The sequence below is a fragment of the Megascapheus bottae genome, chromosome 7, assembly GCF_031878675.1.
Source record: "Megascapheus bottae isolate mThoBot1 chromosome 7, mThoBot2.hap1, whole genome shotgun sequence".
NCBI classification, from domain to species: Eukaryota; Metazoa; Chordata; class Mammalia; order Rodentia; family Geomyidae; genus Megascapheus; species Megascapheus bottae.
The window spans coordinates 51,886,491-51,902,227 of NC_143515.1; the positions used below are offsets into that span (position 1 = coordinate 51,886,491).

At 47.8% G+C, this 15,737-nt stretch overlaps 1 protein-coding gene across 1 annotated transcript in view; it reads left to right on the top strand.

The window, feature by feature from the left end:
* The first annotated feature begins 8,667 nt into the window (after window positions 1-8,667).
* Window positions 8,668-15,737, top strand: part of Kcnk12 (potassium two pore domain channel subfamily K member 12) — a 43,720-nt gene continuing 36,650 nt past the window's right edge. The window contains exon 1 of the mRNA XM_090336987.1: window positions 8,668-9,628. Coding sequence (XP_090193113.1) covers window positions 9,238-9,628 — 391 coding nt within the window. The 5' untranslated portion in view covers window positions 8,668-9,237. The remainder of the gene's footprint in view (window positions 9,629-15,737) is intronic.

Consider the following 15,737-nt stretch of genomic DNA (forward strand, 5'->3'; position numbering starts at 1 on the left):
CAAGTACACAGAAGGATATCGTCTCTGAAATTCCCTTATCTGAAGGAAGGAACTTCTTACACCAGGCATATAATGGTCCTGGATTCCCCCCTGACACCTCATTAACCAGGGAAGATTAATCACAAGAGATCATCACCACACCTGCTCAGAGAGAAGCTTCATCTCTTCTTCTGAGGGCTGTTTCCTAAATGACTTTTTATGTAGCAAGACAACCTTTCTTCACAGGTAATTCTGTCCCTTGCTTACCAACAAATTGCCACCACCTCCCACAGAGTCCAAGGAAACTTTGTCTCATCCTATTGCCTATTCTTTCAGCATCTTCATTGTCACTAAAAAGTATTCATTCCTCCTTTCAAATGGACTCTAAAATTCTCCCGTGTTCCTCTCCCACTATGGAGAGGGCATGAAAACCTCAGTCAGCTTGCCCTGTGTGTTACGTGGCTTCTATTTACAAAGGCATTTCGATAAATTTGTACACTTTTTGTCTTGTTGATCTGTCTACTATTGGCAGACTAATTGCTAAGCCTTCAAGAGTGGAACATTTTCATTCTTATGTCACATCATGTGATTCCAAGTTACTTTCCCTATAAAGAAGGAACGCATAGGAAACTTCCTTATTCTATCAGCCAAACATGACCTGTTTAGGAAATGGTTGTCTCTTCATTCCCCATTCATTCCCCATTTCTTTTTTCCTTTTTTTTTTTTTTGTTGGTCGGTCGTGGGACTTGAACTCTAGGCCTAGACACTGTCCCTGAGCTCTTCAGCTCAAGGTTACCCCTGGAGCCACAGTGTCACTTCTGGTATTCTAGTGATTAATTGGAGATAAGAGTCTCACAGCCTTTAGTGCCTGAGCTGCTTTGAATCTTGATCCTCAGATCTCAGCCTCCTGAGTAGCTAGGATTACAGGCTCTCTTCTTTCCTTCTTTACTGATGTTTTTCTGAAACAATTCTCAGCTTGGTGATGCGCAACTTCAGCCTACGGGATACCTTTGGGGCATAGTACAGCAGCTCAGGCTAAATGGATTGTCTCCTATACATTTTATTTATCTCTCCCCCACACACATAAAACCATCATTAAAACTCATTAACCTAAGCTGGAGCGGTGGCTCACACCTGTAATCCTAGCTACTCAGGAGGCTGAGACCTGAGGATCAAGGTTCAAAGCCAGCCAGGGCACAAAAGGATCTGAGACTCTTAACTCCAATTAACCTCTAGAAAACTAGAAAATGGGAAGTAGGGCTTGGCTCAAGGGTAGTGCTGCAGCCTTGAGCTGAAGAGCTCAGGGACAGTGCCCAGGCCCAGAGTTCAAGCCCCATGACGCCCCCCCCCCAAAAAAAAAACCTCATTAACCTAACAGTAAGATTTTATTTTTTTTAAAAAGGTGATTCTCTTTTGCCAGTCCTGGTGCTTAAACTCAGGCACTAGGCACTGTCCTTGGGCTTTCTCAAGGCTAGCACTCTACTACTTGAGCCACAGCACCACTTCTGGCCTTTTCTATGTATATGGTACTGAGGAATCAAGCCCAGGGCTTCGTGCATGCTAGGCAGGTACTCTACCACTAGGCCAGGCTCCCGGCCCCCTAACAGTCACACAATTAAAGCACACAGTTCAGTAGTTTTTGCTGAATATACAATATTGTAAGATTATAGCCCCTGTCTAGCAGAACATTTCTACTACACCTAAAAGAAACTTTGTACCTCCCACCAACCTGCACCCCACATTTCCAACCCCTCACTGTCCTATTATCTCCAAGAAGAGGTTTGAAAATGGAAGAATTCCCAATAATAGAGTAGACACACTTGACTCAGCTGCCCATTTATCCTCTGGTTCTGAAGCTCTTGGATTCAATGACAAAACATTTCAAGATGATTCACAAAAGGAATTTATAAAATAAGAAACCAGCAAAGATTTATTTAGTGGAGTAAAGTAAGACAGAGGAAAAGCCCGGTGCAGTGGTTCACACCTGTAATCCTAGCTACTCAGGAGGCTGAGATCTGAGGATTGAGGTTCAAAGCCACCCTGGGCACAAAAGGATCTGAGACTTTTTTTTTTTTTGCCAGTCCTGGGCTTGGGCTCAAGGACTGAGCACTGTCCTTGGATTTTCTCAAGGCTAGAGTTCTACCACTTGAGCCACAGCACCACTTCTGGCTTTTTTCTATGTATGCAGAATTGAACCTGGATCTTCAAGCATGCTAGGCAAGCACTCTACCACTAGGCCAAACTCCTGGCCCAGGATCTGAGACTTTTATCTCCAGTTAACCACCAGAAAATGGGAAGTAGCACGGTGGCTCAAGGAGTAGGATGGTAGCCTTGAGCTGAAAACCTCAGGGACAGCTCCTAGGCCCAGAGTTCAAACCCTATGACCGACCAAAAAAAAAAAAAAAAGGGAAAAAGAGCACCTTTCAGCATGCAAAACTCCAACATCTAGAGGTTGAAAACTAAGAGGCTTACACAGAAAGTCTTCATCCTAAGAGTATTGATACCCTCTAAGTAGTAGGATTTCTGTTTACACATTTTCTAGATAAGCGCTAGCCTGTCAACTTTCAATAAATTCTGTTAAGTTCCTACTTTTCTGTGGTTACCCAAACATGGAGACATTGGGTCTCAGGTGTCTTTATGATCAGCAGGCCTTGTGACATGGGCCTCAGCTTTTTGTAACCTTAAACATTCCTCTGTGGTCAATGAATTGCCTTTTATTCTCAGACAAAACTACGCATCTAAGGAAACCATAACTCATTTAACACATAAGGGAAGGGGGACTGTGAAGTAAGGGTTGCGTGCTGCTGAGTGCTTCAATGATTAATTCAACTTTTGCTTCTCTAGTGATTTTTTTTTCAAATCTCAGCTCCTGACTCTGGCTTATTTTCAGATGTTTTGGATTTCTAATTTCCTGACACCTTGTCCTATCCATCCCACTTCAGCATTAGCTGTGTTTTAGAGAAAGATGCTGCATGTTTGTAAAAGTTCAAACCAGAGGCTTCCAACCAGGAAGGGGCCATATTGACACTCCAAATGACCTTAAACTCACTAAAATCTCCTTGGAATGATTTAAAACACACCCATTGGCACTATTAGAGATCCAACCATGCCCAAATTAGGGAAGAAAAGAGATGGCAGCCTGACTCCTGGAAACCCCCTCCCTTTTTCATGAAAAGCTCCGATAATAGCCTGTGTATTGCACTCTCTCATAACTAGATGTAGACTACAGAGCTGCTCAAAGAGACTGGAATTTTCCTGCTCCAGTCTTTGACCAATAGAATACAATTCCAAGCTTGCTCTTGGAACTGTTTGTTGTTGGTTTTTTTTTTTCCAATAGTATTGAGTAGAAAAAGAACCTATAAATTCCATAACATAGCTTCCAGTCCCTCCCACTTCTGGACTTTTCCTGGTCTCTGGACTGTAAGCATTTAACCTATTCTGTAAATTTCATATAAACAGGAGTATATGCTATGACCTTCCCTGACAGCATTTCTTGAGTACCTGCCATGGATAGATACTACATGAATGTCTGCCTTTGGGAGGTCAGAGAGAAGGACCAGAAGTGTTCTACCTAGAAGAGTTGATGGTATCCTGGCATTTCTGTTGCTATGTGGACAATATAAGAGTCATCTTCTAAGGATGATGAGGAAAGAACATTCCAGGAAAGAGTAACCGAGATGCAATGTGTATTTGGGAAAGGTGCAGAAGTTCTCTGGCCCACAGGATGTCCTCTGGTCATGGGACATGGGAATAGGAGATGAGGCAACAGGCCTGGTCAGAAAGAGCAGAGCCTTGGAGACTTCTATAACAAGACATTCTGCATATAGGTTCTAGGAGCCAGCAGAGAGACCCAAGCCAGGCGCAGGCCAGTTGTGTGCTTCAGGAAGGAAATGGGTTGTGGAGAGAGGATTGCTGAGAAAAGGCTTTCAAATGTTAGGTGCACACACCTTGGGAGAGACCAAGGCAGACTTGTCCGTGTAGTGCCTTCTGCACAGCAAACATGTTTGTCGTAGGTATTTCTATGGGGTTAAGAAAGCCCTGGAATGCCAGGCTTCTACTCATCCATGGCCATGAACCCACAATGATCTTCAGCTCTGCCTCTCACTGTTGGCAAATGTGGCATCCTGTGCAAAATTTCTCTCTGGCACTCACACACCCTCCTCTTGGCCACTGTCTATACATCTTAGCATGCCAAGGTCATGTGTCTACATCCAACTCCCCAGAGCCATGCAGTCTACTTCCACTGGTATTGTCACTATGGTCACTTTGTGAGTGTGTGTGTGTGTGTGTGTGTGTGTGTGTGTGTGTGTGTACTGATACTGGAACTTGAACTCAAGGTATGGGCTTTGTCCTGTAGCGTTTTTGATCAAAACTGTTAGTCTACCACTTGAATCACAGCTCTACTTTTGACTTTTTGGTGATCAATTAGAGATTAGCATTTCATGGAGTTTCCTGCTTAGGCTGGCTTTGAACTGTTATCCTCAGATCTCAGTGTCTGAAATAGCTAGGATTACAGATGTGAGACACCAGTAACTGGCAACTTTCATATACAATTATCAGGTCTAAAGTTCCTTGATGGCAAGAACCAAGTCAGTTTTGGCTCCTGTAACCAGTTTGGAGCAGCATATGTGGCCTGTAATTGGTGTTCTATTTAGAAAAATTAAAAATGAGCAAAGGAAACAGAAATGTTTCCTTTCAACTGTTCAATAGCACAGCCTAGCCCTACCACCACGTAAAATCTGCTTATGCCTGGGCAGTGGCAGCTCCCAGAGGATCTAGCTAGTGCTTCGCTGGCTTATGATCCTCAAAGCACAGTATATTATGCTTTCTACATATAACATAATGAGGTTGCTTATAATGACAAACACCTCCCACATTGCAATTGTGTCTAAGATAAAGAGGGGGAAGAGAGAGGGGGGAGAGGGAGAGAGAGAATGAGTGTATTCAGCACTCTCATTTCTGTTCAGCACGCTCACAAAGACTTGAGTTTTCCCAGCAAACCTTTCGGGAGCTGGTCCCTCCACTTCTAGTTTTCTGGTAGTTAGTTGGAGATGAGTCTCATAGTCTTTAGTACCCAGTGTGGTTTTGAACCTTACTCCTCAGATGTCAGCCTCCTGAGTAGCTAGGATTACAGGTGTGAGCCACCAGTACCCAGTTTGTTGTTATTCTTGTTGGTGGTGTTGGTGGTGTTTGCTTTTGCTTTGGGTTTTTTTCTTGTAAGGATGGGGTGCGGGTAAGTGGGGAAAGAAAGGGAGGGAAAGGTGGGCAATATAACCATGCTGTTCACTATGAGAAAAATGGCATATGTAACTTGTGGGCAGGGCTGAGAGGGGGAAACTGGGGGAAAGTGAAGGAAGGATTGATATTGTCCAAAAGGAGAAATGTACGTATTACCTGATATAAAATGGCAACTCCTCTGTACATTACCTTTATAATAACAATCGAATTATATTTTTAAAAAAGAAAGTAAAAGAGGGCTCCCATGAACATATTTTGACAGAAAAACCACAGCTTTCTGGATGGGAAGATTAGGATTTGTTGTTGTTGTTGTTGCTGTTTGTTTGTCAGTCTTGGGCTTGAACTTAGGGCCAGGATATCATTCCTTTCTGATCAAGGCTAGTGCTCTACCACTTTGAAACCACTGCACTATTTACAGCTTTCTGGTGGTTAGCTGGAGATACAAATTTCAAGGAATTTCCTGACTGGGCAGGCTTTGAACCAAGATTCTCAGATCTCAGTCTCCTGAGTAGCTAGGATACAGGTGTGAGCTACCAGCGCCTGACTAGACAGGAAGAGATAAAAAGCCAGGCATGGTGGAAAGGCACACAGAGAGAAAATGATAAAGAGAAATGCTGTCTGTTCAATTGTTTTATATAATGTTCATGAATGCATGACAGATTCAAGAATCTCACATTGAGATGATGGCAAAAAGATTACATCAAAATTTTCTACAAAGTTTCATGGAAAACTTCTAAGCTAAGTGGAGCAGATGTCTATTTGAAAAACTGGAAGAGAGATGAACAAAGGTAGCACTCCAATATGGGCTACAACACAAGCAAAAATCTGATGGCTAGATGGGGAATAAATAAGAGGTAGCAGGCAAGGCTGGAATGATTTGTCTAGAATTGCATCATTAAGGGTTTTGAATGGCAATTTCAAGGGTTTACACACTAAATGCTTACTGTACCCTTGGGGAGCCACTCGAGATTGTGGCTTAGAGATATCAGTTACATGGTTAGATCAAATGGAATCAAAGCAATGACTAGCAGGTACAGCCAGGAAGGACCAATGTGGAAGGATATTTACAACAGCAAGCTGTGTCCTTAGACTACTGCAGCAAGTCAGGGCTGTAGTAAAGGCTTTGAGGATAGCCAGCTGGCAGTCATTGGCTTAAATATTGATTTAGTGGGCAAAAGCCACATTCATCATGGCCCTTATTTCCTAGAGGACACATGTCCATGTGCAGAGAACTCATCATTTCCCTATTACATAAATTGATTGGGTCATTCAGAGTTGAAATGGATGCCAGAGGTTTGCTGTTAATCAAGCCAGAATAACAAGTTGGAGGACAGGCAGTCCCTCTTCCAACTGTGCAAAGAGCTGGCTCCAAAGGCACAGGACACTGCAGCAAAGTACCTTGTCCCCGCTCTGGGATTCTGGGCAAAGAAGTACAGACGTGGCAGTGCCCTCTGACTGTGTCTGGAGGTTTCAGGACCCGCTCCTAAAAGACACTTCTCATCACTTCCTTCACAGCTGACCAGCCAAATGGAATTCAGACCACGAGGTCCATGCTAGGCTAATCTTGTCTTTTAGGGGACAGGGGCCTAGGGCCTGGGTCAACACCTGTGGAAAGCCCAGGACAGGCGAAGACTTGGGAAGCAGTTGGCAAGAATGGTCTACACTGACAATAATTTATGTTTGTAAAAGACTCGGACTCTGGTTTAGAAAGAGAGGAGGGGTCAGATATCTCACTGAATGCTTCTCTCCCTCTCTCATTCGAAGGCTCCCTTGCCTCATTTCTAAATAGATCACTGCAAAACTAGCCACATGTGCCATCCAGTGCAACTCGGAGCAGTTCTGACTTTGGCGATGGCCCCATCTGCACTAAGAAAGGTGTGCAGTCCGTTCCAATCATAAGCAGACGAACATTTCTGGAAAGAGCCTCTGATTTGGTATAATCCACGTGCCAAGTCAGGTGCCTCACATGCTCTCTTGCCTCAGCTCTCCACCCCTCAAGTGTGGGGTCAGAGCACCCGTTTGCATTGCTGTGAAATGCTCCATGAGTATGGAGGCTTATTCGGGGAATGGAAGCACCTTGTTAGGGGGCTGGTGTTTTGAGCCATCAGTCTAAGGAGAGACCTTAGTTGAAGTGTTTCTATAGTGGAGACCAGACAGCCTGCGTTTGGGGCCGAGGGCTGAAGCACCTGGAGTGTCTAGGCAAGATCATGATCATTAGTTTTCACCCCCCCCCCCAATCTGTATAAATCATTGTCAAGTTCCTCATCCCTGAGGCTAGTGGAAGAGAAGTAAGACAGGGAAGGGGCTGGATCCCCAAAACAGTGGTCATGGCCCCAGAACTTTGTGGCTTGTGCCAGGCAGAGAAGCAGCCGCCGCGGTGCCGAGCACCCGCACCTTTCCGCTTCCGTGGTGGAGTGGAGAAGGCAGCCGTTTCTCTCTGAAGAACACCCTTTCTGCGCCAGCCACAGGGGGAAACCACCCGCCAGCTTCTCGGGCGTGGGGGGGAGCGGGGGACGGCTTCCCTACCCTGTGCCCCAGGCTCCCGGCCCCCGGGTGGGCGAGCTGGGCAGCTGAGTGATCCCGCAGCCCAGGCCTGGGCGTCTCCTCCCCGGGAGCCCTCCGTCCCCCACCCCGCGCCGCCGAGTCCTCGCCTCGGTTCCGCAGCGTCCCCGCCCTGCCGGCACCCTGCTTGGCGACCGCACCTGCCTTGGGATGGGGGACATGCGGGAAGTTTAAAAAAAAGAAATCGGAAAATGGGGCAGGGGATACTGGCGGGGGGGGGGGAGACGCGCTCCGACACTGGTGACCAGCCTCAGAGGCAGCGCCCCCCGGACCCCGCAGCGCCCGCGCCGCCCGCCGCGAGGCTGCGGCACCGATGCGCTGTCCGCGGTGCTGACGGCGGCCGCCCGCGCGGCGGGGAGGGCGGAGGCCGCGAGAGTCCGGGTCCTCCGCTCGCCCCAAGCCCAGCGGCCGCGGCTCCTCCCTCCCCGGGCCCCAAGGGTCTCCGCCGAACAGCTGCGTCCAGGACACGCGAGGGAGCGAGGGGAGCTGCAACTTCCAGCCGCCGCCGGAGGTCCCGGCCTGGGGCTTCGGCGCCCCGTGGTCCCCCGGCCCCCGAGACCTCTGAGCACCGAGTTGAAGAAAGTTTCCGCGCGCGCGGCCGGCTGGTGACCGGGGAGGGGTTCCGGAGGCGCGGCGCAGGGGGCGCGACGGGACGCGGCTCCCCGGCGAGGGGACAGCCAGCCCCGCACCCGGACCCCTGCTCTCGTGGCCCCCGCCTGGATGCTGCCAGAACCAGCCCGAGGCGTCGCAGCAGCCCCACTCTCTGCCCTCCCCGCCATCCCTCCCTCACCCCCTCCCTATCTCCCCCACCGCTCCCCAACAGCCCGCCCCGGGTTCCGCTGACTCCGCCTCCCGGTGCCGGGCGGCTCTTCGGCTGGAGCTGGGAAAGGAGTGCTTACCGGGACTCGGAGGCTCGGAGGATCGGAAGCCGACGCCGCCAGCTCAGCCCCGGGGGTGGAAGCTGGACTGATCGATCGCGCACCCAGCACCCACAAAGCCTTAGGACCAGGAGAGCCTCCCGGGACGCCCCCGAGGACACTGTCCGCGCCCTTCTACCGCGTCCCAGTCCTAGGCGCCAGAGCCTCACGATTCGTCCCGCCCGCAGCCCAAGGCCTGTCCGGAGGGGAGCATGAGGCCTGGGGCCCCGTGGACGCTGACCACCGGGCGGCGGGGGCCTCGCTTCCCAGTCCCGTGCCCGAGGGCGGCGGGGAAGGAGCTGCGGGAGCCGGCGAGGCGTCGGGGAGTGGAGAGGGGCGTCCCAAGCTGGGCGGCCCGCTGGGCCCTTTGACTCGCGTGTGGCCTAGGCGCCCCAGAAGGCGGCGAAGGCGGCGCAGGGGCTCCTGCGGCGCCCCCCCCCCCCGACCCCTGGTCACCATTCTTACGCTCCTGCTCCCGCGGGGGGGATGTCGCGGCCCGGGCTCCCAGCGCCACCCCAGCTCCGGGGCTGAGCTCCGGACCATGTCCTCCCGCAGCCCCCGGCCCCCGCCCCGCCGCTGCCGCCGCCGCCTGCCGCGCCCCTCCTGCTGCTGCTGCTGTTGCCGCCGTTCGCACCTCAACGAGGACACGGGTCGCTTCGTGCTGCTGGCGGCGCTCATCGGCCTCTACCTGGTAGCGGGCGCCACCGTCTTTTCTGCGCTCGAGAGCCCCAGCGAGGCGGAGGCGCGGGCGCGCTGGGGCGCCACGCTGCGCAACTTCAGCGCGGCGCACGGCGTGGCCGAGCCGGAGCTGCGCGCCTTCCTCCGGCACTACGAGGCCGCGCTGGCCGCCGGGGTCCGCGCCGACGCGCTGCGCCCGCGCTGGGACTTCCCGGGCGCCTTCTACTTCGTGGGCACCGTGGTGTCGACCATAGGTGAGCCGTGCGCCCCGCGCGCGCGTTTCCCCTCGGCGTGCCTTGCACTTTCCCCTTTGCACCCTCGATGGCTCGGTCCAGTTCCCCCGCATCGCCCTCCTTTCGAATGCCCCCGTGCTCACTTTTGTCAAGCTCAGTCCTCCCTCCCTCCTCCCGTCTCCTTTCCTAGCTTTCTGCTCAGAAAGTGGCCTGACGATGGCCGGTAGCTGGCGCCCACCTAATTGTGTTGACACGTCTGGCAGGATGTCCCAGTGGGGAGAGCCTCACCCAGGACTTCAGCCCCCCCCCCAGTTACACATCTGATGCCGCAGGCCCCTCCCTGTTTCCTACACCATCCTGGCCTCGATATTCTCGTCACTTAGCCATTTCTCCCTCTACTCCCAATGTTTTATAATTTCCTCTCCTTCGCGCACTGTCCCTCCTCCTCCTTTATCCAGCACCCCCCTCCGTGTGATGGGTGCCACTTTGCTTAGATCTCCTAACATTCAGTGGCCACTTCCCAGCCCTCCTCCTCAAAGTGAAGCCCTTTATTTTGGAGACCAGGTTTCTAGCTTGGGGTTCTGCATCCACTGCCTCTCACTTTAATTTTCTCCTCATTTCACCCCCAGCCTCTCCTATGTGTTTGTTCCCTTGTCACTTTTTTCCCCCACAGCTGTAATACCAAGGTGAACCCAGCAGCAGAGGTGATTCCCCTGCACTTTCCACTACCCTTTCACCCTTTCTGCCACTGTGTGTGTGTGTGTGTGTGTGTGTGTGTGTGTGTGTGTGTGTGTGTGTGTGTGTGTGTGCCACTACTGGGGCTTAAAATCAGTGCCCGGATATTGTCCCTTAGCTTTTTTGCTCAAGACTGGCCCTCTACCACTTGAGCCATACCTCCCCTTCTGGCTTTTGAGTGGTTAGTTGGAGTCTCATAAAGTCTCACAGACTTTTCTGTGAAGGCTGGCTTTGAACTGTTATCTCTAGATCTTAGCCTCCTGAGTAGCTAGAATTACAGGAATGAGCAACTAGCAACTTGAGCCTGGCTTCTGCCACTTTTGATGTAAGATACTGTGTAAAGCCCAGCCCGGTGGCTCACATCTGTAATCCTAGATACTCAGGAGGCTGAGATCTGAGGATCAAGGTTCCATGCCAGCCCAGGCACAAAAGGACCCGAGATTTTATCTTCAATTAATCTCTAGAAAATGGGAAGTGGGACTGTAGCTCAAGGGTAGGATGGTAGCCTTGGGCTGAAGAGCTCAGGGACAGTACCCAGACGGAGTTTAAGCCCCATGACCCACAACAAATAAATAAATAAGATACTGTGTAGACTCTCAAGTCCCAATTTCTTCCTCCTTTTTGACTAGTTTGCAGCCTTCAAGCTCCTCCTGAAGAGAGGTTCTGGAACCCTCACAGTGATCCATTCTATCTCTTTCTTCTTGGCTTCGCCTGCACTCTTCTCACCTCACCCTTTTCCCTGGCTATCATGTGAAACAGTCTTCTCCTCATTGATTCACCTGTACAGAGGATATTAGAATTGCAAGCTTTGTACCTTGAGAATATTTGCTTGAATCTCAGAATGGGAAAAGCTCTTGGCTGGTTAAACTAGTCACTGCAAGGCACTGTCTTCTCCTGGGGCTATTTGGAGGGAGGGTAGAGGGACCTGTATATACAGGGCTGAGAAGTGAGAGCTCATAGACACACCTTCCATGGGTTGATTCTAGGTTGGTTTCCTATGTCAGCTGAGGACATGGACTGACCAGTGGCAACCATTGCACATGGCTGTTCAGAGGCTGGAAGAGGGGGTGTATGCACAGAATATGAGCAGCTAGAGATATCTGAGTGTATATGTACAGTCTATGAAAGGGCTCCCTTACCTCCAATGATTTTATTTTCATGTGTCATGCTCCATCCAATTATTTGAAATAGAAAGGCAAATATGGCCCGGGTCCAAAGTATACACAATTGGATAGAAATACCCTTTAAAAGCTATATCACGTTGTTATGGTGATTGAAGATATAAATGACCCCCTTAAAAAAAAGCCCCTTTTAAGAGCTGCATCAAGTTGCTATAGAAACTAGAGGGTTTTTTTTTTTTGTAAGTGCTTTAAAAGTACTAAGGATGCTTAGTCCTGGAGGATGACATCATACATTCATAGCTCATTATTGACTTCAGCTCATCCTTTTGTGAACACACTTGGGCTTTTATCATCTAGAGGCACACCTGTGAACTTATTAGGTGTTACAGCATCTTTTTCCAAATGATGTGCTCTAATGGAACCCACAAGCCAAAGGGGAAGCTGCTGGTAGTATCCTCCCTTATGAGCTGTGAGACCATCCAGATAAAGCCCCATTCTAGTGATCTCTGGTCACTGTGTCTCTCTGATGAGCTCCCATCCATCTTCCACTCACTGCCCCTTCAGAGATAGTGATTCTGAGCCCAGCGGCAGCTTCTAAAGCTTCTCTCTCAGCTCTGTGCACAAAATCAAGTCAGCATGTTGGAAAATTGTTTCAGCCTTTCTTTAATCTACTGGCAGAATGGAATGCCTTTTCATCGAGCAAGGGAAAAAAAAGAAAACAAACTATGCTCTGGTTCTTGATTTGTGTTTCTAGATGTAGGCAAAGCAGTGTGGGAGGACCACATTGAAGCACGCGGCTGTGCTATGAATGACCATGCATGCTGCTGCCAAAATCTATAGAGAAATATTCAAGCAAGCCTATGGACAGCACAGGACTAAACTATCTCTCTTGGTGGATAACCACAGTGTAGCAGGGTCTCCACCAGCCATCCACCTGCTGTGGCACTCTATAGTAGTGGTTAATTGGACAGACAAATGAGTTGTACCGAATCCCTAAATAGCATAACTTTTACTGAATCCCCAATGGCAGTTGAATGAGATTTAAGTAAAGACCTGTATATGTCAGTTTCTCTTCTGCTTACATACTTCATTTTCCCTTAAATGTCCTGACTCTTCGGAGACAATTATTACTATTACTGGTGCTTTTACGGATTCAACAACTCACTAAGCTAATAGTCTTAAATGGATAGTCATGGTTCTTTGCCTGCCACCCCATCCAATGAAGAGGAAAATGAGCACATACTTAGCTTTATTTGATCAGTGAATATCAAAGTGTGTGTGGTTTGTGCAGCAGTGTAGAATTCAGGGAACCAAAATGAGTTGGCTCAACTGTTTATACTGGCTAATCAAACAGGAATCTCTTTTTGGATCATATAAACTTAGCTAAATGATTCATCTAGTCTTTAGTAGAGCTCCTCACCGTTCATTCATTTCATAAAGATGAAGTATTATATGTGAATGTGTGAAGCCCAGTGCTGTATTTTGAAAGGTTAAAATTGATTCTATATGGCAAGAGTTAAAACGTATTCCAAGAAGGGCAACTAGATGGAAGCACATTTTGGTCATTCTCACTAAAGATAGCTGAAGCCAGAAGATCTTTGGTCTAAGCCTGTATGGCACAGTGTTGAGACTTGTCCAAGGTCACACAGTTAATGAAGGATTATCTTGGCTCAGAGTCCAAGTTATACAGTCCATCTTCCATGAATCATATGTATGTAATTGATGGTAGTAGTCTTGCCTACATCTCTTAAGTGTTTTTCATGAGAGAAACAGAGACAGAATGTGTTTCTGACACCAGGATAGGGACTGGTCTGCTGGTCAAGCAAGCAACTGATTCCATTCAGAGACAACTTGAAGAATCACACTGATCTTATAGATTGGGAAAGTTAGAAACATCTGTAAGCAGGGGCAGGGAGTGTGGCCTAGCAATAGAGTGCTTGCCTATCATGTTCCAAGTTCTGGTTCAATTCCTTGCTTCCACATACAGATAAAAAGTCAAGAGTGATGCTGTGGCTCAAGTGGTAGAGTGCTAGCCTTGAGAAAGCTTAAGGACAGTACCCAGGTCCTGAGTTCAGTCCCAAGGACTGGCGAAAGAAAGAAAAAAAGAAAGAAAGAAAGAAAGAAAGAAAGAAAGAAAGAAAGAAAGAAAGAAGGAAAAGAAAGGAAGAAAGGGGAATGGAAGGGAAGGGAAGAAACATCTGTAAGCAAAGGCCAGGAAGAAAAATAGAAACTGGGGCACTACTTAGGAGTAAATAGCTAGTAAATACTAGTAAAGGACTGAAGTCTCTTGTCTTCTAATCCCCCACCTTTTTGTGGTTCTGCAGTTTGAACATTGCTTGGTGCTTGCTAGGTGGGTCTTTACTGCTTAAGCCACCCTTATGATTCCTCTTTTCTGATTATTTTTGAGATACAGTCTCACTTATTGCCCAGGCTTATGAATGGACATCAATGTGCCTATTTTACACTTTTCATCATAGCTGGCTGGGATAATGAGCACACACCACCTTGCCCAACTTTCTTCCATTGAGATGGAGTCTCATGAACATTTCTGCTTCAATTGGGCCTGAAACTGTCATCTCCCCAATCTCAGCATGAGATGATAGGTGTGCGTTCAAATGTCCAGCCAAGAAAGGTCTTGAGTATATGTTTGGACTAGCTTCAAAACTGGCCCCTCCCTATCTCAGAGCTTCCCAAATAGCTAGAATTTTAAATGTGAACCACTAGCTGTTTTCTGCCTATTTTTGCACAAAAGTATGGGCATGTGTACATGCATTCAGCTTCTCAAGAGTAGGTACACAGAGAAATGAAAGAAAGGAATAGGCCTTCAACTAGTGGGAGACATTAAAAAAAAGAAGGTTCAATTTGGCTGAATGTACTCAGGTCAAAAGGGGCATCCCAATGTGATGGAATCTGTCCTGATATTTGGCTTGAACAGAGCTGGACAGTTAGAAGTTGTGTAAAAACACACATGTACACATATAGACCTAGTAGGACAGTTTGTTTGTGATCATTCAGCTATAGGTAGTTGAGACTGCAAGTCAGCCCCAGAAGCTCAAAAAAAAAAATCCACTTTGCGCTCTAAATTATTCATACTGATTGCTTACACAGAGCTGAAACTCTGGATAATTATTTCTCCCTTTTGTACTCTGTGACATATTCCCTGGGGGTTGAAATGAAGTTTGTTCCAATGTGAATGTATTTGTTTATTCATTTTTCCATTTAACAAGTATCTAAGACAGATGTAACTTACTGAAGATCCATGAATGTGTGGTCTTTAGCATGTCTTTTTGAGGTATGTGTGTGTGTGTGTGTGTGTGTGCATGCTTGCGTGTGCACATGTATGTGTGTGTGCACATGTGCATGTGTGTGTATGCATGAGTGCCGGTACTGGGGCTTGAACACATAGCCTGGACATTTCCCATAGCTTTTTTTGCTCCAGGCTGGTGCTCTACCACTTGAACTACACTTCCATGTGTGCCTTTCTGGGTAGTTAATTGGAGATAAGAATTTCATTCACTTTCCTGTCTGAGGTTGCTTTCAAACTTCAGTTCTCAGATCTTAGCCTCCTGAGTAGCTAGGATTATAGATGTGAGCCACTGGCACCCGCTTTTGGCATCTTCTGTGATCATATGAACTAAAGATGAAGAGAATGGCTTGTGTTCTTTTAGTTCTCAATCATATTCCTGGAGGTAACACTCCAGCTCTGAGATATTTAAAATAATCCAAAGAGTATTAATCTATCATTTCACATCCGAAAGGATGTGAAAAGATTAAAAGGAAGTCTCCACTGGGGCTTTAATTATGCATCTGCTGTCAGATTTACACATAGGAAAGAACATATTTAAAAGTCTTTCTCAAATGGCAGCTTGATAGAAACAGAAATATTTTTGCTTCCTTTTATTAGGTTTCCTGGCAGCATTTTTTAGCTGTAAAGCTAAAACCATGCCGGTATAGATGGCGTGGTGTAGGTACGAGAGAGTTGTTGCTTTCGACACTGCATAATTTAGCTTGCTACTTTCAGAATTAGGCACACTTAATTATTCAGCCATGAGATTAGTAACAAGTCCTAACTTTTCTCCTCTTCTTCAACACTTTTTTAAGTGCATTTGCTTCAGAGGAAACTAAGACATTACAAGATGGAAATGTCACTACCAGGTTTCTTCTTACATATATGTAGTGTAGCCAGAGGTGGTTCTGACACCTGACATGAAATCCATTTCATTTCCAGAAGAAGGGAAATGCCTTTCCCCACTTCTTTGTCTCATTAACAGGTT